At 48.4% G+C, this 23,717-nt stretch overlaps 1 protein-coding gene across 1 annotated transcript in view; it reads right to left on the bottom strand.

Annotated features, from left to right (window-relative positions):
- The window catches only part of LOC106892696 (glycerol-3-phosphate acyltransferase 3), a 29,346-nt gene that overhangs the window by 5,248 nt on the left and 381 nt on the right, over window positions 1-23,717 (bottom strand). Inside the window, exons 2-7 of the mRNA XM_014950087.1 lie at window positions 10,070-10,142; window positions 3,700-3,970; window positions 2,641-2,715; window positions 2,055-2,144; window positions 1,751-1,844; window positions 783-898 (exon numbers count right to left, since the gene is read on the bottom strand). Of these exons, the coding sequence (XP_014805573.1) occupies window positions 783-898; window positions 1,751-1,844; window positions 2,055-2,144; window positions 2,641-2,715; window positions 3,700-3,970; window positions 10,070-10,142 (719 nt within the window). The remainder of the gene's footprint in view (window positions 1-782; window positions 899-1,750; window positions 1,845-2,054; window positions 2,145-2,640; window positions 2,716-3,699; window positions 3,971-10,069; window positions 10,143-23,717) is intronic.

Here is a 23,717-nt window from a genome sequence, read left to right as displayed (position 1 = left end):
ATCCTTGTGATTAGCATTCATAAGGAGCAGTCGTCATTTGGAACAGGACAATTAGATACGGCTCCTGCTAAAAGATGTTTCTGCAAGTCAGCCTTTTGCCCTCTCGAGATCCCAAGGTTCCAAGTTCCCCATTTCCCATTGCAACCTCATCAGCTTCTTGGGCTCCTGTCTTTCCAAAGCTTTAATTCCTTACAACAATTCCTTTCCAAAGCCTTAATTCCTTACAACAAAGATGGAGACAAAGCTGGTGAGGGGTCTGGAGAATAAGTCTTATGAGGAGAGGCTGAGGGAGCTGGGGTTATTCAGCCTGGAGAAGAGAAGGCTCCGGGGAGACCTTAGAGCCCCTTCCAATATCTGAAGGGAGCTACAGGAGAGCTGGGGAGGGACTCTTTGTCAGGGAGTGCAGTGACAGGACAAGGGGGAACGGTTTTAAATTGGAAGAGGGGAGATTTAGATGAGATACCAGAAAGAAATTCTTTGCTGTGAGGGTGGTGAGACACTGGCCCAGGTTGCCCAGAGAAGCTGTGGCTGCCCCATCCCTGGAGGGGTTCAAGGCCAGGCTGGATGGGGCTTGGAGCAACCTGGTCTGGTGGGAGGTGTCCCTGCCCAGGGCAGGGGGTTGGAACTGGATGATCTTTAAGGTCCCTTCCAACCTAGAAGATTCTGTGATTCTGTGATCTAGGTCTTTGATTGCTGAGAGATTTTTTTGGGGATTACACCTCAGGCACTAGATCCCGGTGTCACACCAGCATTGCCATGCCGTGCTCCAACCCTCACCTCACCTTTTTGTCACTAGATGGCGGTCTTTCATTTCCGAGCGTTCAAACCAGACGTGAGGACAGGCCTTGACCGTGGCTCTCTGAATAACTCCCATGAGCCCACCGTGAACCTGGCCGACCTGCAGGCCCAATGAGGCACATCAGCACACAAGACGCCAGAAAAGCACCAGAACTACTTATTCTACATCCCCCGCAAAAAAAACCAAACACAAATACACTGGAAACTGCAAACCAGGATTGGGAAGTGCCCACAGAAACTATTAAAACACATTCCCTCGAAAGGATCTCTACACACGTGGAAGCATCTCAAGTGTTTCACCACACGAAGAGCCTAGCGTTGAGTATAAGAAGTTCCACCTAAACATGAGGAGGAACTTCTTTACTGTGAGAGTGGTAGAGCACTGGAACAGGCTGTCCAGAGAGGTGGTGGAATCTCCTTCTCTGGAGACATTCAAACCCACCTGGACACATTCCTGTGTAATGTGCTGTAGGAAGACCCGCTCCAGTGGTGGGGTTGGATTAGATGATCTCCAGAGGTCCCTTCCAACCCCATATGATTCTATGATTCTATGACACCACCTGGACAACTTCACCAGCACATAACTTGTGGAACGATGCCACTTTGAGGGTGGCACTCAGAGAGGTCTGGAAGAGGCTGCCCAGGGAGGTGGTGGAGTCTCCATCTCTGGAGACATTCAAACCCACCTGGACACGTTCCTGTGGGACCTGCTCTGGGTGGCCCTGACTTGTCATGGGGTGGGACTAGATGATCTCCAGAGGTCCCTTCCAACCCCCATACCATTCTGTGATTCTGTGACCAGCTTCAACACAATTCATACTTTTCCCCACTAAATAGTACTCAACATCTCTACTGTGAAAGTTAAAAATTGAACTCCATAACCAATACCCTGCCATCTTTCCCTTTCCTGGTCCCTCTCCCTCTGCCGTGTTCATCATGGAAGTCCTCATACCATTGCATAGCATCCATCATTTGTCAAAATGATCGCATCTATCGGTGATGTGTGGTTGGCGACACAAATTCCTCCCTTCTGAGGTTTGTTTTCCCTGCAATTACACAATTATTTTTTTTTGTTAGACTACTAATGCACTAAGCACCACATGACACACAACACTTCCATAAAGCTGTGAGGTGTGTCAGCATCTAGAGTGACATTAACCTGCATGGCAGGAACCAGCCACCCCATTTCAAATGGGATACTCACACATGTAGGAGGACACACACGTTTTTGCTACCATAAAGTTGGGCTTACTCACTTGTTATGGTAATGGATAGTACCAGACAGAGCTCTGACAAGGATGCGGGAGCACGTGAGGTGGACCACTTCACTCAGATAGTTTTTCACCCTGAAAGAAATGACAAGCATCAGGAGGATCCTGGAAAGCAGCTAGACACGCACGCAACATTCTCCAACTTACTCAACACAACTCAGGGCTGATATTTTCCTGGTACTCCGGAACAGAGGGATATTCCCCAACTCTATCACTCACTACAGCAGCTCAGCCAAGACACATCATATCCTTGGTCTCACTTTCCTAGGCAAGGCTGTCATCTCCTCCTCACCGGGTATTTTTAATCCCAGCCACCGTTACGTTCCCTACAATGCTCCCTTTGAGTCTCTCATGCCAGCAAGTGGAGCCCATCAGAAACCACCAACCTCTTAGTCAAGCCTGGAAAGAAGCCAACCTCAGCCCAAGTTCAAAAACACCACTAAAGGCAAGGCCACCAGGTGGAGTGGACTATCAGCAGTCTAACACTTGTAAAGTATGTCCTGATCTTGAACTGTTTGCACTTGATGCAACTCGTCAAGTTCATCCCTCGCACACCACAGACAGTACCTACCTGCTGTTTGGCAGCTGTCCTACCAGTGTTGTCCCCACAATCATTGAGGTAATCCCAATGGCAGCAAGGGTAAAGCTGCAGATAAAACAGACATTAAAATGAAAGTAAGTAGGTCTGCTCATTTTAATATCATTTTCCCCTTTAAAATGGGAAAGGATTGTGGGAATTCAATTATTCCTCAGGTAGAGAACTGCTTCTGTCAAGTCAGTCAGTAATTCCCTGGCGTGTTGTTCCAAATCATGGTCTAGCACAGGCAGCAGATTCAGATGCCCCAATGCATATAGCACCAGGGAGTTTCAGAGCTTGCCCCAACTTACACTTCCCTCACCAATACACTACTTAGGGGAAGTATTCACAAAAAAACCTGACCATTAGAGAGATATCAAGGTGCTGGAGCGAGTGCAGAGGAGGGCAACGAAGCTGGTGAGGGGGCTGGAAAACAAATCGTATGAGGAGCGGCTGAGGGAGTTGGGACTGTTTAGTGTGAGGAAGAGGAGGCTGAGGGGAGACCTCATCACTCTCTACAACTTCGTGAAAGGACACTGTAGAGAGGTTGGTGCTGGTCTCTTCTCACAGGTAATTAACAATAGAACGAGAGGGAACGGCTTCAAGCTCCAACAGGGGAGGTTTAGACTGAACATTAGGAAGGAATTTTTCACCGAAAGAGTGGTCGGGCATTGGAACAGGCTGCCCAGGGAGGGGGTGGAGTCACCATCCCTGGCTGTGTTTAAGGGATGTTTAGATGCAGTGCTGAGGGACAGGGTGTAGGGGAGGACTTTGTAGAGTAGGGGAGGTGGTTGGACTCGATGATCCCAAGGGTCTCTTCCAACCTAGATGATTCTGTGCTTCTATGATTCTAATCTACTCTCCACAGTAAACGGCAAGATAAAAATGTTCTGAATGGCTTCTTAACCATTCAAAGGAGAGTTTAAGCCAGTTCATCTTCTGTATCTGCTAACGCCACTTTTGGATTACAAAAAGCTGAGGCGACATTTCCCAAGAAAACACCCATTTGTGTGATCCCAGACTGACAAAATCCCTGGGCACCCCTGAGCTCACCGTAGGGGCAGCAGGAAGCAGTACCGCACTATCACCCCGATGCCCCACACGATGGTCAGCCTCAGGCTGATGTAGTGGAAGTTGACATTAGTCCTTGTGAGGAGATTCCAGGAGACCAGCTCTTCAGAGGAAAACCTCTGGGTGACTTCATCTTCCACAATGGCCTCAAACCCTTTTCTGCAGAAGTAGAATATGTCGGAGAATTCAAAGTCCACTCGATGCAGCCGCGCAATTTCTTTCTCCATCGGCGTTTCATCCCGTTCGATGATACCTTGAGGAAGGAAAGGGTAACCATGAGGAAGTAATTCTATGCAATAAAGTCATCCTCCAAATCCCTTGCTGCTCTGCATTATTAGAGGAGACAAATTTGCTCCAGAGCCCCTCCTACGATGGCAAGATCAGATGGGTAGTTGAACACAGCACACTCTTCAGTAGACCAGTTCTAGCTCCCTTTCCTCCCACAAACACCTTGAGCAGTAAATACATCAACCTCTGTTGCCTACTGAAGGTGAGGCAAGAAGGCCAATCCTTTCCCACCACCTGCCAAGCCCTCAACTGAGCAACTTTATCCAAGACCATCCTACCCTTCCGTAGGAAACCAAGACCTTGACCTTCCCATTCCTTTCTCCTTGGGTTTTTAAGGGCATTCAGTCTCCTCCATGGAGGCTTCCCCATTCCCTTCTTCTCTTGTCAGACATCCTGGTGTCCCACAATCACATTCAGCTGAGAGATGCTCTCCTACTACCTGCCAAAGCCCCAGACCACAACAGCTACCTGACATCTGGGCATGGACCAGCAGGGAATCAAATGCACCTCTCCCTCTTCACAGCACAAGTCTTTTCTATAAGCATAGACAGGACCCAACCCCTAATATTTTTTATTTTTGTTTAAATCAAAGAAAAAACCCTCAAAAAAACCCCAAATAAATGTGTGCCTACATATAATTTAGGTGTCTTGATATAATTTAGTTCAGCACTAACCGTTGTGTTTCAGTTAAACTGCCCACATTAATGCCTGGCAATAGAAAAAGAAATCTGGGGAGTTCAGAACTGCAAATAGCAAATATTCCCTCTCCTCCCCCCTTTTCATTTTTTATACTTCTGGTCTGATAAGCACCGATTTCTCACCCGAGCTTTCAAAGGCAAGGACAAATTGTGTAAGCTAAATCTAAAGATCAAGTAGCTGTTCTCTGGTAAGCAAGCCTGGCTCCAGAAATTGATGACTAAAGAAATCTAGAATAACATTTAACCAGAAAAACCATCCCCTGAGACACCCAACTAGGACTACAGAGGTCAAAGTTCAGGTTGCCACTGTCAGACACCCTCTGAGGAGTTGCATAATCTCTGTGCTTTCATGTTGAGATTAAAAAAAAAAAAAAAAAAAGGGGGAAAGGAGGAAGCACCCAACTGTTTCAAGCTACTAGATGTTTTCCCACAAATACACATGCCACGGTGTGGAAATCTGCATCCCAACAAAGTCTTGCCAGGAGAAAAACACTGTGACTATCACAGGCAACATTTAAGTTACAAGTGCCATGGAAAAAATCTTTATATTGTACTGTAGCATGCATATGGGATAACACAGAAGGTCCAAGATACAAGTCCCATAGATGACTAAGGTAGACACTAAAGAACAACGTGGAAGAGAGATGTCACTCTGCAACAAAACCTAGGAACACCTTCAGCTCTGAACTCCACAGCTTGCAGCAGGCCATCCTAGTACACTGTCCTACCACTAGCCTATAAATATAAATTGTTCATATGGCCCACCCAATCACCCACACGCCCTTCAGGATGTAAATTATACAAACACTCATCATATCAAACATTTAGGAGGACAGACTACGCTTAAACCCAAACCAGAGCTCTAGTTTGCAGTTCAGTTTTTCCTCTCTGTCAGTCCCTTAAACCTCCAAGCTGTGAAACATCCAGGACTATGGATCATCATATGGAACATCAGCCCAACCTGCTGCTGCTGGGGTGGGAGACAGGTCCTGGGCAAGAGAGACTGGCCATGGGGACTCTGCAGCACCCATCAGACAAGCACCACTCTTCTCTCCAGTTCCCAGGAGCACAGGGAACCCTTATTCAGCCCTAAATTCAGCATCATTTTAGATGCAGTGCTAAGGGACATGGTGTAGGAGATGACTTTGTAGAGTAGGGTAGATGGTTGGACTCGATGATCCCAAGGGTCTCTTCCAACCTAGATGATTCTATGATCAGCCAAGCAGCTGGCTCCTCCTGGTTCTTGGCTGAAACCAGCCCAGGGTTCAAGGTTAATTAAGATGGTGCTGGCACAGCTGAGATAGCATGGTTGTAATGTCTTGCCTCACAAGCCTGTGCTGTCACTGTCACACGACACTCCTGCGCACAAGCTGCCTTGGGACAAGCTACTGTAAGCCAAGACCTGGGCAGCACCTCAATTTATCATGAACACAACTAAACACATGCTGCTCAGGTGATGTACTCGGCCTTCTTGTAATCAGAAGTAACATTTAACAGCCTTTAATCCCTTGGCCACGGGCAGAGGTGAGTTTGCCAGACAGCTAAAAGGCAGCATTACACAGGAGTAGAGCAAACATCACTCAACCAAAAAAAAAAAAAAAAAAAGTCCTAGCCACTGCTCAGTGTCACAGCACAAGGCCCAAGCTTTCAAGCTCACATACTCTACCCACCTAATTATACCAGGCTAAAATTTGACACCATCTACTTAGTCACATTATTCGCATAAGCTTTTCTTTTAGTGGATGTGACTTTCAGAACTCTGACTTCACAGACTTAACAGTTTTTTTAAACCCAAAACCTGAACCCAGCACCCACACTAACAGCTGAGAGCTAGTTATCCAGCTGTTAGCTATTAGACAACTAAGCCTTCAAGTTATCTGCTCAACCAAGAGGGCCTGGCACATAAACACACTGTCTTCTAACACAGAGGGACCTTGAGGGGACAGCACCAGGTAATTCCCCACACGGCAACTACAGAATCACAGAATCACAGAATCACAGAATCTTCTAGGTTGGAAGGGACCTTAAAGATCATCTTGTCCAACCGTCAACCTCACTGACAAAACTAGACACCCACACAACAAACAAGGAGCATCATCACTAAACCAGACCTCCCAGCACTACATCAACCCGTCTTTTGAACACCTCCAGGGATGGGGCCTCAACCACCTCCCTGGGCAGCCCATTCCAATGCCTGAGAACCCTTTCAGGGAAAAAATTTTTCCTAATATCCAGCCTGAACCTCCCCTGGTGCAACTTGAGGCCATTTCCTCTTGTCCTGTCGCCTGTGACTTGAGAGAAGAGACCGACCCCCACCTCTCTACACCCTCCTTTCAGGGAGTTGGAGAGAGCAATAAGGTCTCCCCTCAGCCTCCTCTTCTCCAGGCTGAACACCCCCAGCTCCCTCAGCCTCTCCTCATAAGACTTGTTCTCCAGACCCCTCACCATCTTTGTTGCCCTTCTCTGGACATGCCCCAGCACCTCGATGTCTTTTTTTATGGTAGGGGGCCCAAAACTGGACACAGTACTTGAGGTGAGGCCTCACCAGTGCCCAGTCCAGGGGGACAATCACCTCTCGGGCCCTACTCCCCACGCTGTTCCTGACACAGGCCAGGATGCTGGTGGCCTTCTTGGCCACCTGGGCACACTGCTGGCTCCTGTTCAGCCGGTGTCCACCAACACCCCCAGGGCCTTTTCTGCCAGGCAGCTCCAGCCACTCTGCCCCCAGCCTGGAGCGCTGCAGGGGGTTGGTGGGACCCAAGGGCAGGACTTGGCACTTGGCCTTGTTGAACCTACACCAGCCAACGTTTTTCTTGAGACACCTCATCATACCATCATACCGACACAGGGTATGGTGTGTTGCCACTTCTGGCTGCCATTTCTGCCCAGAGCTGCAAAACACACCAGATTTAGTGCTGCAGTGTCTCCTCAGTTACGCTCTCTTTTGTCTTTCCTATTGAGGGACACTTGGATTTTAAGGTCTTTGGGAGGACCATTTGTGCTCTGCCTGGGAACAGGAAAAGTTGTCCTTGCCCATGTGTCTGCAATACTCCCTCCCATCCTGACCCACCTCCTAGTGAGGGCTGGATGGTCAGGAAAGATGAAAGAGGTGTTCCCCTTCAGCACTTTACACACACATAGACACTTACCTTTACCCTGTTTTAATCAACTACTCCATAATTAGTTATCAGAGGGAATTTCTCCTCCCTCAGTAAATATTGAGTAATGCAACTGGGCCTCTGTCTGCTTGTGTTCTGCCAACTTCTATACTGCACTACTAGACCTCCTCCACCTGCCCTGATCCTCAGGTATTTTCATCCACGTAGAGGAACCCAAACTCCTAATAACAAGTCAGTTAGTCCTACACTGAAAAAGTGCCCAAGAGCAATATACAGAGCACAGCTTGGCATTACAGACTCCACATCTCCCCTGCTTCCCACACCTTCTCAAGTATGGAACAGTTTAGACTCCAGCTCACTGCAGTAAGAGTCACCTAGAGTGGGGAAACATTTTTATTTTAATTTTAAAATCTAAAAAGGACATGAAGAAGCGTGCTTCAGGCCACAGTCCCAGTTGTGTAACCCCATCCCTAAGACCACTTGGACACAGCCTGCATGCAGCCATCTATATGAATAACCTCAGGCCATTTTTATTATCACTAATCCTCCAGGCTGCAGAGTACACCCAGATTAGTCCAGGTCCTGAACTACAACACATATTAGCACTACACAGCTCTCAGTCACACACACAGAGGGAACAGCACTTGTAGCTTTACTAAAAGATAACTCATAGAACACGATCTACTAGCTGGGTCCTCTCTCCCTTTTCTTTTCTAGAGAAGAAAACAAAAAAATACCAACTGTGTGCCAGAATGACCAGATGTCTAGGAAAACAAGAGCTCCTACTGCGTGACCAAAGCAGCTGAGTTGGGTCTCTTGCCCTCTCGCTGACCTGTGACTTGATGAGACACTATCATCCTTCCAGGAAGAAAAACAATATCTTGCTGCATCACTGACAACCTGTGAAACCTAGCTAGCAGGGCATTGTTTGGAAGGACCACTCATCTTGCCTTCCTGCCACCCCCAAAAAACCCCACCACTTTCAGGAGTGATACAGGACACCCTTTTTCTCAGCCGCTTTAAAGTCAGCAATTTAAAAAGACAAATTTTAACCCATTTGAAGAGCTGCTGTGCAGTACTTTCAGTTTATTATTACAGGTGTTAACTGACAGTTTGATCTGCTTCCACTGGAGTCTTGTCTCACACTTGGCCTTACAGATTGGTACTGTGCCCACAGTATTGATAAGGATACTCCTTTGGAGATGAAAAAACACTATCAGTTCAGCAGTTCTTTATTGTACCTTGTTCACATGAGCTAATTCGGGTAACCATCAACTTGTATGCTAACTGGCAAGCTGGTCCTGTTTCCAGCTGTGCTGCCTAACGAGGGAGCACACAGAAAATAGCTGCCCCTGCTGCCAAGTGCAGTCAAACTCAAGTCAATGGTGATACCACAGCAGTGGGGAATCTGGAGAAAAAACCAAACGCCGACTGCAACACCTTGTTCAGCCTTCTATTTTCTGGGCAAACAGACTGCTCTCACTGGGCTTCCAGCTCCAAAGCCTTACAGCCAACTCTGACCTAGTACAGCCTACCACGACACACGCGCGGCATGGGTAAAGATATAGTAAAATAACTCATTTCAAAATTAGGCTAAAGGAAGAAATGTGAAGCAACTCTTACTCTGCCCTTTCCACAGCCAATGAGCGTAAGAAGTTCATCTGGCAAACACTGAGGTAACTCCAGGAGTCAAAAAGTGAACAGCAGCAGACTGAACAAAGGGAACAAGTCTAACACTACACACTTCCATTCATTCAGGAGTCCTACAACAGAAAAATCACTCAGCTTGGGGAAGAAAAGTGCTGTCCACTAAATACTTAGATCTTCTCAGAGATTAAGTGTACTCTGATGCTGTTAGGACTGAGAGAGTTAACCAGCAGCCCTGTAATCAGTGATTTAAAGACAGATTTCAAGACAAAAAATCAAGCTTATATGGTAACTCAAAATTTTCTCTCAATTGAGGACAGTCCCCATCTTACGCTCTACTTTGTTTTGTTAAAATTGTGTCATTTCATACCCCTAATTTCCTCATCCCCTGGTTTTTCAATCATTCAGTACAAGCCAGTAAAAGAAGTATTTCATTCTGCAGGAACAATTCTTGTGTCAGGGGCATTGCAAAACAACCAGATGTAACAACCACCCAACCTCTTCTCCAGTTCTCCATGTACACGTCTAACTTCTGCATTTGAGAAGGACTCTGTGCTCCTTCTTCAGTTTTATCAACTTGACTTTATCCCGAGCTCTCACCATTAGCAGCAGGAGTCTTTAGCATCTGGGGCTGGGGCTTTTTGACACCTTTTTCTATCCGTATAGTGGCCCACTGTTGAAAAGAAAGAAAACATTAATTTCACAAACACAGCATTCACTTCAGGAAAAAAAGTCACCTAAGAAAGCAATAGTTAATCAAAGATAGGCTGTGATTTTCAAAGAATATCTTCACCCATCTTCCTCAGATGTGTCCAAACACCTATACACAGTTCCTCTGAAGAAACACTGCCTCAGTGCATTTAATAATCAAAAAACCCACCCTTTGCTAGTGATACTTCCCAACTCTGCTCTCCACTTTTCAGAGAGCCAACTCGGTGCCTCACGGATGTTTCGGTTCCAGGTCAGATACACAGCCACCAAGAGCCCAATAGGTCTCCATCAGCCTTGCCACTTGCACCACCAACCACGGAGGCACGGCCGCACAGGGAGCTCCGGGAGCTGAGCTAGACAACATCCCCTTCCACAGGATCCTCCTGGAGAAACTGGCTGCCTGTAGCTTGGATGGGAGGACTCTCCACTGGGTTAAAAACTGGCTGGAGGCCAGGCCCAGAGAGTGGTGGGGAATGGAGTTAAATCCAGTTGTTGGCTGGTCACGAGTGGTGTCCCACAGGGCTTGGTATTGGGGCTGGTTCTCTTTAACATCTTCATCAATGATCCGGATGAGGGGATCCCTCAGTGAGTCTGCAGATGACACCAAGTTGGGTGGGAGTATAGACCTCCTGGAGGGTGGAAAGGCTCTGCAGAGGGACCTGGACAGGCTGGATGGATGGGCCGAGGCCAATGGGATGAGGTTCAACAAGGCCAAGGGCCGGGTCCTGCCCTTGGGTCCCACCAACCCCCTGCAGCGCTCCAGGCTGGGGGCAGAGTGGCTGGAGCTGCCTGGCAGAAAAGGCCCTGGGGGTGTTGGTGGACTGTGGGCTGAACAGGAGCCAGCAGTGTGCCCAGGTGGCCAAGAAGGCCACCAGCATCCTGGCCTGCGTCAGGAGCAGCGTGGTGAGTAGAACTCGGGAGGTGATGGTCCCCCTGGACTGGGCACTGGTGAGGCCCCACCTTGAGGGCTGTGTCCAGTTTTGGGCCCCCTACCATAAAAAAGACATTGAGGTGCTGGAGCGGGTCCAGAGAAGGGCAACAAAGATGGTGAGGGGTCTGGAGAATAAGTCTTATGAGGAGAGGCTGAGGGAGCTGGGGGTGTTCAGCCTGGAGAAGAGGAGGCTGAGGGGAGACCTTCTTGCTCTCTACAACTCCCCGAAAGGAGGGTGTAGAGAGGTGGGGGTCGGTCTCTTCTCCCAAGGAAAGGTGATGGGACAAGAGGAAACGGCCTCAAGTTGCACCAAGGGAGGTTCAGGCTGGATATTAGGAAAAAATTTTACACTGAAAGGGTTATCAAGCCTTGGAATGGGCTGCCCAGGGAAGGGGTTGAGGCACCATCCCTGGAGGTGTTCAAAAGATGGGTTGACATTGTGCTTAGAGACATGATTTAGTGATGTGGGTTTTTTTTTTTAGTCAGGGTTAAGTTGATGGTCGGACTAGATAAGTCCGACTCACCTAGAAAGGACTTAAAGGTCCTTTCCAACCTAGACAATTCTATGATTCTATGAAATGGGCCAAGTCACCATCTCCAGTGTACAGCTGCAAAGAGCCCCCAGCCTTGGGGAGGGGTGCCAGCTCACTGGGGTTAACCTGCTCTTTTCTAGTGGCTGGGCTGGGAGAAGGACATTGAAAGAGGTGACAGAGCAGGCTCTGCTCTCCAACAGCATCCAAGCTTCCCAGCAGCTCTGCTTCCTGCAAAGCCCTGTGACAGAATCACACCGGTGACAGGAGACTTCCTCATTTCCAGACCTGATGGGGGTGGAGCCCGTTTAACCTGTTCTGGGGCCAAAAGGCCTCCTTTGACCTTCAGCTGACTCAGTTCCACGCAGTGCTTTTAAATAGCGCTTCCACCTCTTACGTCAGGTATCGTTTGTACTGGGTTAAGGAGTACAACCCCTTCGCCACCCCAAAGCCTGTCACCTGTGATGACAGAGCAGCCCTTCGAGCCTGGATTCTTCCTTTCCCTACGTGGCAGCTTTGAGAAGGGATGGGAAGCTCAGCCGAAGAGGACTGACTTGGTGGCTCCCTGTTATGCACATTACTTCTTCCCCCAAGAGTCTTAATCTTATTTCTAGGAATATTGTTATAGAGCCATAGAGTTGTCCAGGCCGGAAGGGACCTCCAAAGGCCATCTAGTCCCACCTCCCCGCAGTCAGCAGGGACACCCCCAACTAGACCAGGTTGCCCAGGGCCTCGTCGAGCCTCTCCTTGAATATCTCCAGGGAAGGGGCCTCAACCACCTCCCTGGGCAACCTGTTCCAGTGCTCCACCACCCTCACAGTGAAGAACCCTCTCCTCATCTCCAGTCTAAATCTGTTCCCCTCCAGCTTAAAGCCATTGCCCCTCGTCCTGTCACTACAGGCCTTTCTAAACAGGCTCTCCCCAGCCTTCCTGTAGGCCCCTTCAGGTACTGGAAGGCCGCTATGAGGTCTCCCCGGAGCCTCCTCTTCTCCAGGCTGAACAACCCCAGCTCCCTCAGCCTGTCCTCGTAGCAGAGGTGCTCCATCCCCCTGATCATCCTTGTGGCCCTCCTCTGGACCTGCTCCATCAGGTCCATGTCCTTCTTATATTGAGGGCTCCAGACCTGCACACAATACTCCAGGTGAGGCCTCACCAGAGCAGAGTAAAGTGGCAGAATCACCTCTCTGGACCTGCTGGCAACGCAGCTTTTCATGCAGCCCAGGATGGGATTGGCCTTCTGGGCTGCAAGTGCCCACTGCCTGCTCATGTCCAGCTTCTCCTCCACCAGCATCCCCAAGTCCCTTTCCTCAGGGCTGCTTTCTGGTACCTCACCCCCCAGTCTGTACTGATGGTGAGGATTGTTCCAGCCCAGGTGCAGAACCTTGCACTTGCTCTTGGTGAACCTCATGAGGTTCAGCCATTTCCAAGACAGACAGACAACCTGACAGAAAGGAGCTCATGTCAGAAGATCGAGATATTATCCTGTTCAAACCTTAACAAAACAATGTCAAAGGCATATTTTGTTTTAACAACATACAGATGGTCCTTGCTGGTCTGCACAGAAAGGACCCAGACCAATGCAGTTTCCAACTCGCCCCTCCAACAGGGGTGTGGGGCATTTGGGGATGCAATGCCCTTTTGAAGGGTCAGTATCCTAACTCGTGGCATTATCTCACCGAACAGCTTCCCAGGAACAGTGAGGACTGCCTACTGGATCAGCTCTTGCTGAATCACAGCCAATCACAACCACAACCCTGCCAATATCTTCCCTTGCTTTCCCAGTTCTGCTGCTAAGGCAATAGCTGTTCCAGGAACTAATTCTACCTGTCAGAGCGGCTCAGTACTGTCCAGCTACACATCATCCTCAGAAGTGCTATGGCCATAAAAGTTCTGGGAAATAAAACAAAACGTTGTTTCAAGGAAGAAACTTTTCACAATACCTCCATTTCTACATTTCTTCTACTGAATGGATTGGAGGGTACAGACAGACCTGCAAATACATTGACACAATGATTCTCTGACCAGACTTGAACCCCTGTATCGAACGAATTAAAATCTCTGTCAGTGGCACTTATTACACAGAAGAGTAAGAAGATACTTGGCTAATGACAATCAAAATCTAGCACTGCCACCTTTTGCTTTATGAAACCTAGGGGAACAGTTTCAGTTTGGTGCTCAGAAAGAGCATGCAACACTCTCTTCTGAAAGAGAGTAAGAAATCCTGCACTTGCAAGCTCACCCCAGATAAGTGTCAAAAAGTTGTGAGCCTCAGCACAAGCCATGGGGACACAGGCTATTGAGCCATGCCTTTGTAGCTCAGGAGCTTTGTAGCTTGTAACCTCCTGCTGTACTGCAGTATCTTTTAAGGCTTTGCTATACAAAGGAGGCAGTAGGCTCTTCCCAAAGCAGCCAGAAATTGCAGGGTCATGTCACCCAAAGAAGTTTCTACTGCCTAGATGCATTTACCTACCCTATTCATAAAAGTCCATGCCCACTTGCAAAATAGTCTGACCTTCAGTCCACAGGTTCATCTAACTCCAGAAAGCTGCAGTACCCTACCTGGGAGATGGGGAGGATAAAGAGGAAGACTGGAAAGGATGGTTCCCTTTACCCATGCCTTCCCAGGAGATGGGACCACCACCACCAAGCTTGACACCGGCGTAGCATCTTGCACTAAGGCTGCCCAGAGCGCCCCAGGGGACCGCTGACTTGCACTCCACAAATCAATAGTTGAAGCAGTTTTACTGTTGGTGCCAGATCAACAACCCCAGGCAACGCTACAGACTTGGGGCAGAGTGGCTGGAGCTGCCTGGCAGAAAAGGCCCTGGGGGTGTTGGTGGACAGCAGGCTGAACAGGAGCCAGCAGTGTGCCCAGGTGGCCAAGAAGGCCAATGGCATCCTGGCTCGTATCAAGAATAGCATGGCCAGCAGGAGTAGGGAAGTCATCGTGCCTCTGGACTGGGCACTGGTGAGGCCTCACCTCGAGTACTGTGTTCAGCTCTGGGCCCCTCACTGCAGGAAGGACATTGAAGTGCTGGAGCGTGTCCAGAGGAGAGCCACCAAGCTGGGGAGGGGTCTGGAGAACAAGTCCTACGAGGAGAGGCTGAGGGAAGTGGGCATGTTGAGTTTGGAGAAGAGGAGGCTGAGGGGAGACCTCATTGCCCTCTACAACTACCTGAAAGGAGGGTGTAGAGAGGCAGGTGTTGGCCTCTTCTCCCAAAGGACGAACGACAAGACCAGAGGAAATGGTCTGAAGTTGGGGCAGGGGAGATTGAGATTAGATGTTAGAAAGAATTACTTTACTGAGAGAGTGGTCAGGCACTGGAACAGCCTGCCCAGGGAGGTGGTGGAGTCACCATCCCTGGAGGGATTTAAGAAATGTATAGACATGGCTCTTCAGGGCATGCTCTAGTGCCCAAGGTTATTGGTTTATGGTGAGGTGTTGAGTGTGGGGTTTAGTTGGTGGGTGCGGTGTTTTCGGTGGGCGTTTGGTGTGGTGTGTTTTGTATTTGTATTTGTTTGGTGTTTGGTTTTTTTGGGGTTTTTTTGTTGGTTTTTTTTTTTTTGGTGGTTGGACTCAATGATCTCAGAGGTCCCTTCCAACCACTAAGATTCTGTGATCTCCCACGGGATTTAAGCACACTTCCCAAAACCAGCAAGGATGAGATCAGGTCCCCCTCTTGCTCCACTCTTGGCCAGAAGCCTTTGGGCATTCATAAGGGCCCATGTCTACCAGGTGCTACAGCAAACCAGTTTTAAGTCCTCTGTCTCAGCTTTCTTCTTCCTCCCATCCATCATATTTCCAAAAACTATGCATGTCCCAGCAACCAGAGCAGCAAGGCATTTTTATTTAGCTTTATTTAATCTAATCCTTCCACTTATTCCCAGGCACCTGAAATAAAGGCACTATCAAAGCCAAAGTTTGCACTTTGATCAAGTGAAAAGCCTGTTTATAGCTACTTTGAAAAAACAAGAGACACCACACACAGCAATGGGAGCAATTTCCTTTCTGCCAGCTAGGGATCTGTACCATCCATTGCCTTTTCAGCTGGTTCCTATGCTAAACAACAACTTTATGCTACAAAGACCTATCACAATGGAGGCTGATCCATCCCACTGAGGGGAAAATAACGTGTCTGTGTATTAGAAATCAAAAAAGCATGAAATAAAATTAGAAGCCATAGCCTCCGTTCTACTCAGGAGACAAGCAAAAAGCAGCCTGTACCAAACAGCCAAAAGATCAGTTTCACTTATGCATCACTAAGTAATTCTCCTACATATAGAACCTACGCGGTATTTGAGAAAGATCCAGTAAAACCTCAGGCAAAAATCACACATTTATGAGATGTCAAAAAAGCTTCTTACCTCCAGATAAACAGCTACCCACAAAGCCAAGCTTTACATGTTGTTTCATGAAAGCTCATTTAGAGATACTTTGTCAGGCTCAAACACAAGCCACTGGGAACATTTCAGGGACTTCTCCTGTTTCCCTAGTAGTTGGACCTTTGCCTTTCACCCCATTTATCATCTTTACATAACCGCTGGCTTAATTGCAATACTTAATGATTACTCAGAAGAGAGAATTACTGACAATGACTGAAATCTGCAACCATATGGAGTTAGATCACTGGTGTTCCCTGACACTGACAAGTCATGTTCAGAGCAAAAGTTCATGTGCTAGTTTAGGTGAGCACTCCTTGGAGGCTCTCCATACCTCAGGAACAACAAAAAGGTTTCAGAGCACCTCCCACACAATACCACATCGTTTAACACAGCAAAATCTGCATGCCAATTATTGGGTGGTTTTGTGTGAGGAGGAGGAGAAAACACCACGCCAAAAGGAGCAACCATTTCTGAGTGAGGGCAAGAGGTTCCTCTGTGGTCTCCCATGCCACCTTTTCCTCATTCTAATGGGACATCCTCCTCACTGCCTCCAAGCAGCTTTCCAAATTCTTCTGCACACAACAGTTGAATAGCAAGTCCTTCCTGGTGGACAGGTATCTGAAAAACAATGAAGAGTCCAACTTTGGAGGAAAATAACAAGGGCATCAGCAACAGGAATGCCAAGTAGCTTTTACACCAGCTTCACAAGCTGCTACTTTAAGGTAAGCTCTGTTATTTTTATTGACAGCATTTGCTTATCAACAGTATCAGAAGTCCCAGTGTTCACCTGCTATGAAATCTGGAGCAGTTTCAGGTCAGGGTGTTGACCAGAAAGATGCTGCATCAATTAGCACTGCAACCACCAGCAGAGGGTAACCCCCAGCTCTGCCAACATTATTCATGTGCAAGGAGCCTGGATTATTAAATCTGTGGAAAAGACACATAATGGCCCTCCATAGGAGTGGGGTCTAGGTTATATTATAATGTCCAGGGATGTAATTCAAGATTATGCAGCAGATTTGCTAAAATACTATTCTGAAAGCCAGCTCAAGCACTGGGAACAAGGGTGCATCATTCACATCAGGCACATTTCCAAGACATGCTTCTTGTTAACGTCTGAGCTGGCAGCCTTCAGAGTCACCCCCTCACTTCAGAGCTCTCCGTTTCTCCTCTGCCCAGCAGTCCTTGAAGGACACCAATTACACAGAGGCCTTCACTGACACTGCGCCGTGACATTAGTCAGCAGAGTTTGCTTCAGGAGCCAGTGAGTTAGAGGAAACAGTCAAAAACCCACAATGATTCACCTATTTATGAGCTTACACATTCTCCTTTTCCGTTCCCCACCCTTATACCCAACACCACATGCAATCCTGACGGTGGTTCATAGGAAGAAACTGCAGCCTGGTGGACTTGGGACAGGACATAACTTAAGCCCATTCCACCTAATGTGCATGGCCACCACCTACAGTTTGGCCAAGGGCACCAAAAGGTCCTTTTTTCCCCCCCACAGGTATATTATTCTCAAGTTTAGATCCATTTACATTGCCAGAGTCATCTGTAATGCAAGGTGAACCTTTGACTTCACCTTCCAGCTACCAAATAATGCAAAACCCTTGACTAGCAGAAGCCCTTTCCCTGCAGGGCAGCATAATGAGCTATTAGAAACTGCTTCTGTTACAAGGGGCTGCTATTAAACCCAGATGGATCAGTTACAGGACATAAAAACATAGAAGCACAGAGTCATCTAGGCTGGAGGGGACCTTCAAGATCATCTAGCCCAACCATCAACCTAAGTCTGATTCAAAAAATAAAAAAAAACCAACAAAAAAATGCAAAAAAACCCCACCACATGACTAAACTATGTCTATGTACTGAACATGTATGACTTCAACCATCTGTTGTGCACAACCAGCAAAACTAACCACCCAAGAAATGCTTTCTCTGCCAACTGCAAGCCCTGCAATCAAAGAGCCTCCACATCAGGGGGTGTGTGGGGGGGGGGGGTGGGGGGGCGTGCTGCATTCAAAGCACTTGCAGCCACCACCAAACCATTAGCCAAAAAAACACACAATAAGGCCATGTTAGTTTAAAGCCGGGCTGTTTCTTAACACAAGTGTGAGCTAATAACTTCGCTTCCCTCAGGCTAGCTCATTTCTTAATATTTCACAAGTAACCCGCTCCGCGTGGTTTAAAAATTACAAGAAACCTTCTCCCATTTGGGAAGAGCAAGCAGAGCAGGCTGTAGAAGTGTCCTGCTGTCTCGGGGAGCCAGGCACACCCCCCCCCGAAAAGGTAACAGCAAGACTGGAGGAAAAAAAAAAAAAAAAAAAAAAGTACTGGAATTAGCAAGGTGAGCTGCAATCTGTCAAGTAAAGATCATGCCTCGGGGGGTTCATCTGTACTGCCAAACATCCAGGCTAAACATCTTCTACAAACTGATGGGAATAGAGAAACAAATTGGTCTGTGGGTCTTAATGAAAGGTAAATCACTGCCTGAAATGCTGGATTTATTTCTCCACTGCTTGGCAAGAGACCTCACACAGCAGGCTTGCAGGTGCCTCGTCAACCCCAGCTCACAGCACAGCTTATAAATGAGGAGATGGACTAAAGACAGATGAAAAAAGACACCAAGGGGTAAAGACACACTGAATTGAAGATGGAAAGCTGCCTGACAACGCTTAAAAACAAACAGGGAGAAATGCCACACGCTGATGATCCCCAGAAGCTGTCCCCAGCATTTCAGCAATAGGAAAGATTTCTGGGGGGGGGGTGATTTCACACGCATGAGCACAGCAGGTGACTAGCCCAGACTAGCACCTGATAGAAGCAAACAGCTGATGGAGATGCTTTTGTGACAGTAATCTAACATTTAAAAAAAAAAAAAACCAAAAAAACCCATGCTTACATGGTGCCAGAGTTCCCTCTATTAGCACTGAAAGGGAAGCCACAGGCAGAAGAAAGTGAGCAGTTTCCTAAAAGTTTGCTTAGTTTGGTAGGGCAATTCCAAAGGAAAATAATGTACTTTAAGGAATACCTACATGATGGGGAAAGTAAATTTTCTAACAGCAAGTAGTCTGCTTGCTGTACTGCATTCCTCTGGTATTAGCATAGCTGGTCATGCTTTTTCTGCTCTTTTTTCCTCCCCCTTATCCCATAGAAAAAAATATGATCACATAGGAAAAAATAGACTTGTCTATTTGACATAAAGCTGGTTATTCCTAGTGCAGTAATTAAGGGTCAAACCCAACCCACAACGGAACCCAACAGAAGCACATGTCCCCAACGCTGCATTTTGCAGGGGCATGTGCCTTGCTGAGCCAGCTCAGCACAGAGAAAAAGCTATTGTGCACCAACTGATCTCCATTGTCAGTGACAGCAGAGAGTCAAAGTACAAGAACACTTTGTTCTTAAAAGAAGCTTTTTCTCCTCCCTTTTCTTGGACCACGCTCACAGCACTGGGAACAAGCTTCCGCCCTCCTGAAATAGCTGGGAACAGATTTTTATTTTTATTGGCAGGAAAAAAGTCAAGCAGAAGTCCAGCATCATCCTTAGCTCGCTCTGTACCACAGCCTAGATGACAAGTGAGCACCACAGAATTATTCTTATCTGCCTTGCTTCACCTGAAAGGACAGCAGACCAGCAGACAGGCCACAGCAAACTGTAGTGTCTCCATCTACTTGGTCTACCCAGACTATGGTGCCCACATTGAGAGTTGGACCCTTGTAACGGGTCAGCTTTAACGAAGTACATGTCATTACCTACAATATAGACTCACTATGTCCTCCCACTATGCAGGATATAGAATCATAGACTGGTTTGGGTGGGAAGGGACCTTAAAGATCATCTAGTTCCAACCCCCTGCCCTGGGCAGGGACACCTCCCACCAGACCAGGTTGCTCCAAGCCCCATCCAGCCTGGCCTTGAACCCCTCCAGGGATGGGGCAGCCACAGCTTCTCTGGGCAACCTGGGCCAGTGTCTCACCACCCACACAGCAAAGAATTTCTTTCTGTAAAGAGGCAAAGCCAAAGAGCAATGTGGTACTCAGCCGGGGTGCACCAACAGCCATCACTTTGCAAACATCTCCTGCAATCCAGCCCATTGAAGGGGCAAAGACAACAGCAGCAGCACCATCCTGCATTCCCAAAAAGCCCACCCTCCTGCAAAGTGACAGGGGGAGCCTCCTTGGGAGATCCGGGGCTGGAAGGTAAAGAGGAAGCTTAAGGAAGCCACTGAGTTAAACCACCATGCCGGAAAAGGTCTCAGAGATTGCAGCACCCTATGACTCAACACAGCCACAAAACACGAGCAGTGCTCCTCAGCAGAAAGGCTGCACGCTCAATTCACAGCCCCAGGAGTTCCAGACACGTAGCAGCTATGTGTATTTAACACTCTCCATTGTTAGCATGGGCCTCAACAGGGAAGAGTCAGGTGTGATAACACGTATCTGCAGGGGCTCTTGCAGGCACTGCTTGGAAGTGGCTGGCAGACTACCAGCCTGTCTCCGTCAGGCTGCCGAGCGAGCCAGAACTAAAAGCCAAGGAACATTTCACAGCAAATCACTTTGTTTCACCCATTCTCCCCATGCAGATATTCTGAAGGCATGAAGAACTCGCAGGCAAAGCAAGGCCAAGATGAGATAAGTGGATTATCTAGGTGGATGGAGCTTCTTCACTCTCCTACAGCAAGTCCAACTTACCAGCCTCTTCTCAGAACACTTCCCATTTTGTCACTGGCTTTTCTTTCTTTTTTTTAATATATATATAACATTTATATACAACATAATTATGTTAACATCATATTTTTAATATAATGAATGGCATGTAATTCCAGAAAGTATTTCATGCAAAACTCATTGCAACTGTAAAGATAAGTCATTATTCAGAAGAGCCTTAAAATTCATCTTAGTCATAGCCTAAGAAGTCACCATCATCAATATGCTGCCAGCTGCTTCTCCAAACTCCTGCCCGAGACATTCTGAGTTACCTCTTGTCACAACAGGTGATGACACCAAAAAATAAGGACTAATGGCCTAAGAATAAAGAACGTAAATTGTGGTTAATCATAGGTGAAGGCAAGTCATCCAAACAAGACTATCTTACTAGGCCATCTGGATTGCTCAGGCCTACATGACCTTCCCCTCCTCAGCTTTTGCTATCCAAAAACTTTTTTCCAGTAACAACTGCATCTTCTACCCTTAACAGTTACCCTCATACCATTCAGGGCCCCAGGAAACACTTGAGCAGGTCCATTCTCACCAAAAGCCTTAAAATATTTTAACTTAAGATAAATTTAACATGTCATTTTTATTACCCAAGCAACAAGGATCTTGAAGGCACTGAAGTACATCAGCAAGGTTTGAGTGATAACCTCATGGAACAAGGACCAGAGGAAATGGTCTGAAGTTGGGGCAGGGGAGGTTTAGATTAGATTTTAGGAAGAATAACTTTCCTGAGAGGGTGGTCAGGCACTGGAAGGGCCTGCCCAGGGAGGTGGTGGAGTCACCATCCCTGGGGGGATTCAAGAAACATATAGATGTGGCACTTCAGGGCATGCTCTAGTGCCTGAGATTGTTGGGACGGGGTTGGTTGCTTTTTTTGTGTGTATGGTTGGACTTGATGATCTCAGAGGTCCCTTCCAACCATGAATATTCTGTGAAAATCAGGCAAGACCTACATTCCAGTCACACAGTGATGCATACTGCATTGCCACAGACTGTGCCTTGCATCACTTCACTTTTTCTTCTTAAAACTGTTTCATTGGTTTGGGTTCCCCTCCTCCTTGAAAAAAGCATAGAAAAGATTTAAGCCATTTTAAAAATCCTCTTCCTCACCACCACTGTGACCTTCAAAGGGGATGTTTTCATACACATATGAACTACGTCCCATCCAGAAAGAAGTCCCTTTTTGAGAAGTTCACTTTCCCAGAGAACTTGAGGGGAAGACAGTGACTGAGGTGCTGAACTACACTGGACATTAGAATCATAGATTCGTCCAGCCTGGAAGTGATCTCCAAAGCCCATCTAATCCATCATTCCCACAGTCAGCAGGGACACCCCCAACCAGACCAGGTTGCCCAGGGCCTCATCAAGCCTCACCTTGATTATCTCCAGGGAAGGGGCCTCAACCACCTCCCTGGGCAACCTGTTCCAGGGCTCCACCACCCTCACAGTGAAGAACCCTCTCCTCATCTCCAATCTAAATCTGTTCCCCTCCAGCTTGAAGCCATTGCCCCTCGTCCTGTCACTGCAGGCCTTTCTAAACAGGTTCTCCCCAGCCTTCCTGTAGGCTCCCTTCAGGTACTGGAAGGCCGCTATTAGGTCTCCCCAGAGCCTCCTCTTCTCCAGGCTGAACAACCCCAGCTCCCTCAGCCTGTCCTCGGAGCAGAGGTGCTCCATCCCCCTGATCATCCTTGTGGCCCTCCTATGGACCTGCTCCATCAGGTCCATGTCCTTCCAATATTGAGGGCTCCAGACCTGCACACAATACTCCAGGTGAGGTCTCACCAGAGCAAAGTGGCAGAATCACCTCTCTGGACCTGCTGGCAACGCAGCTTTTCATGCGGCCCAGGATGGGATTGGCCTTCTGGGCTGCAAGTGCCCACTGCCTGCTCATGTCCAGCTTCTCCTCCACCAGCACCCCCAAGTCCCTTTCCTCAGGGCTGCTTTCTGGTACCTCACCCCCTAGTCTGTACTGATGGCTAGGATTGTTCCAGCCCAGGTGCAGAACCTTGCATTTGCTCTTGGTGAACCTCATGAGGTTCTCCAGCCTGTCCAGGTCAGGACAGGTTAGGAAGCAATTCTTCACAGAAAGAGTGCTCATAGACTGGAATATGCTGTCCAGGGAGGTGGTTGAGTCAGCATCCCTGAATGTGTTTAAGATGTGGGGTTGGGGGATATGGGAGAACTTTGTAGAGGGGGGGTTGATGGTTGGACTAGATGATTCCTAGGGTCTTTTCCAACCTGAATCGTAGGATGATTAGAGTTGGAAGGGACCTCAAAGATCATCGAGTTCCACCCCCCCTGCCCTGGGCAGGGACACCTCCCACCAGACCAGGTTGCTCCAAGCCCCATCCAGCCTGGCCTTGAACCCCTCCAGGGATGGGGGCACCTATGATTCTACGAACACGCTCGACGGGGACGGTGTCCCGCTCCTCGTGAGCGTCATCGCTCCCGGCACCGGCTGCCACAGGCGCTGGGCAGGCTGCCAGGCCTTCACACCCTCCATGGGCACGACCCCGCAACCATCTCCCGCAGGTCGGGGGAAACAGCTGACACCGAGCAGGGACAACCACGCCTTGGGACACGGTGACAAGGTCCACCTCACCCTCCTGCAGGTCCAAAGGAGCGCTCGCCAGAACCTGCACAACCGCTAAACCCACACCCACACCTTCGGCTTTCCACAGAAGGGCTTGAACTCCACAGAGATGATGCCAGTCAGGAGGCCAGCGAGCTCCTCCCCTGCCCTCGCTCCCCAAGGCGGGTCGGGGGAAGGGGAACGGGCACTTCCCCGGGCTCCACAGCACCCAAGGGCGGGAAAGGCCATCCCCGTCCCCTCACACCTCCCCGCGGGCTCTTCCCGCCCGCCCCAGGGTGCGGTGGGAGGCGGCGGAGCAGTGAGGCTTCCCCCGACCGGAGAGAGCTGTGTCTCCTCCAAGGGACGAGGCACAAAAGGCGCCGCCGCCACCGGATCGGGG

This window comes from Calidris pugnax, unplaced genomic scaffold (genome assembly GCF_001431845.1).
Source record: "Calidris pugnax isolate Ruff unplaced genomic scaffold, ASM143184v1 scaffold42, whole genome shotgun sequence".
NCBI classification, from domain to species: domain Eukaryota; kingdom Metazoa; phylum Chordata; class Aves; order Charadriiformes; family Scolopacidae; genus Calidris; species Calidris pugnax.
Note: the sequence above shows the minus strand (reverse complement) of the source record. Positions and strands in the feature narration are given on the sequence as shown.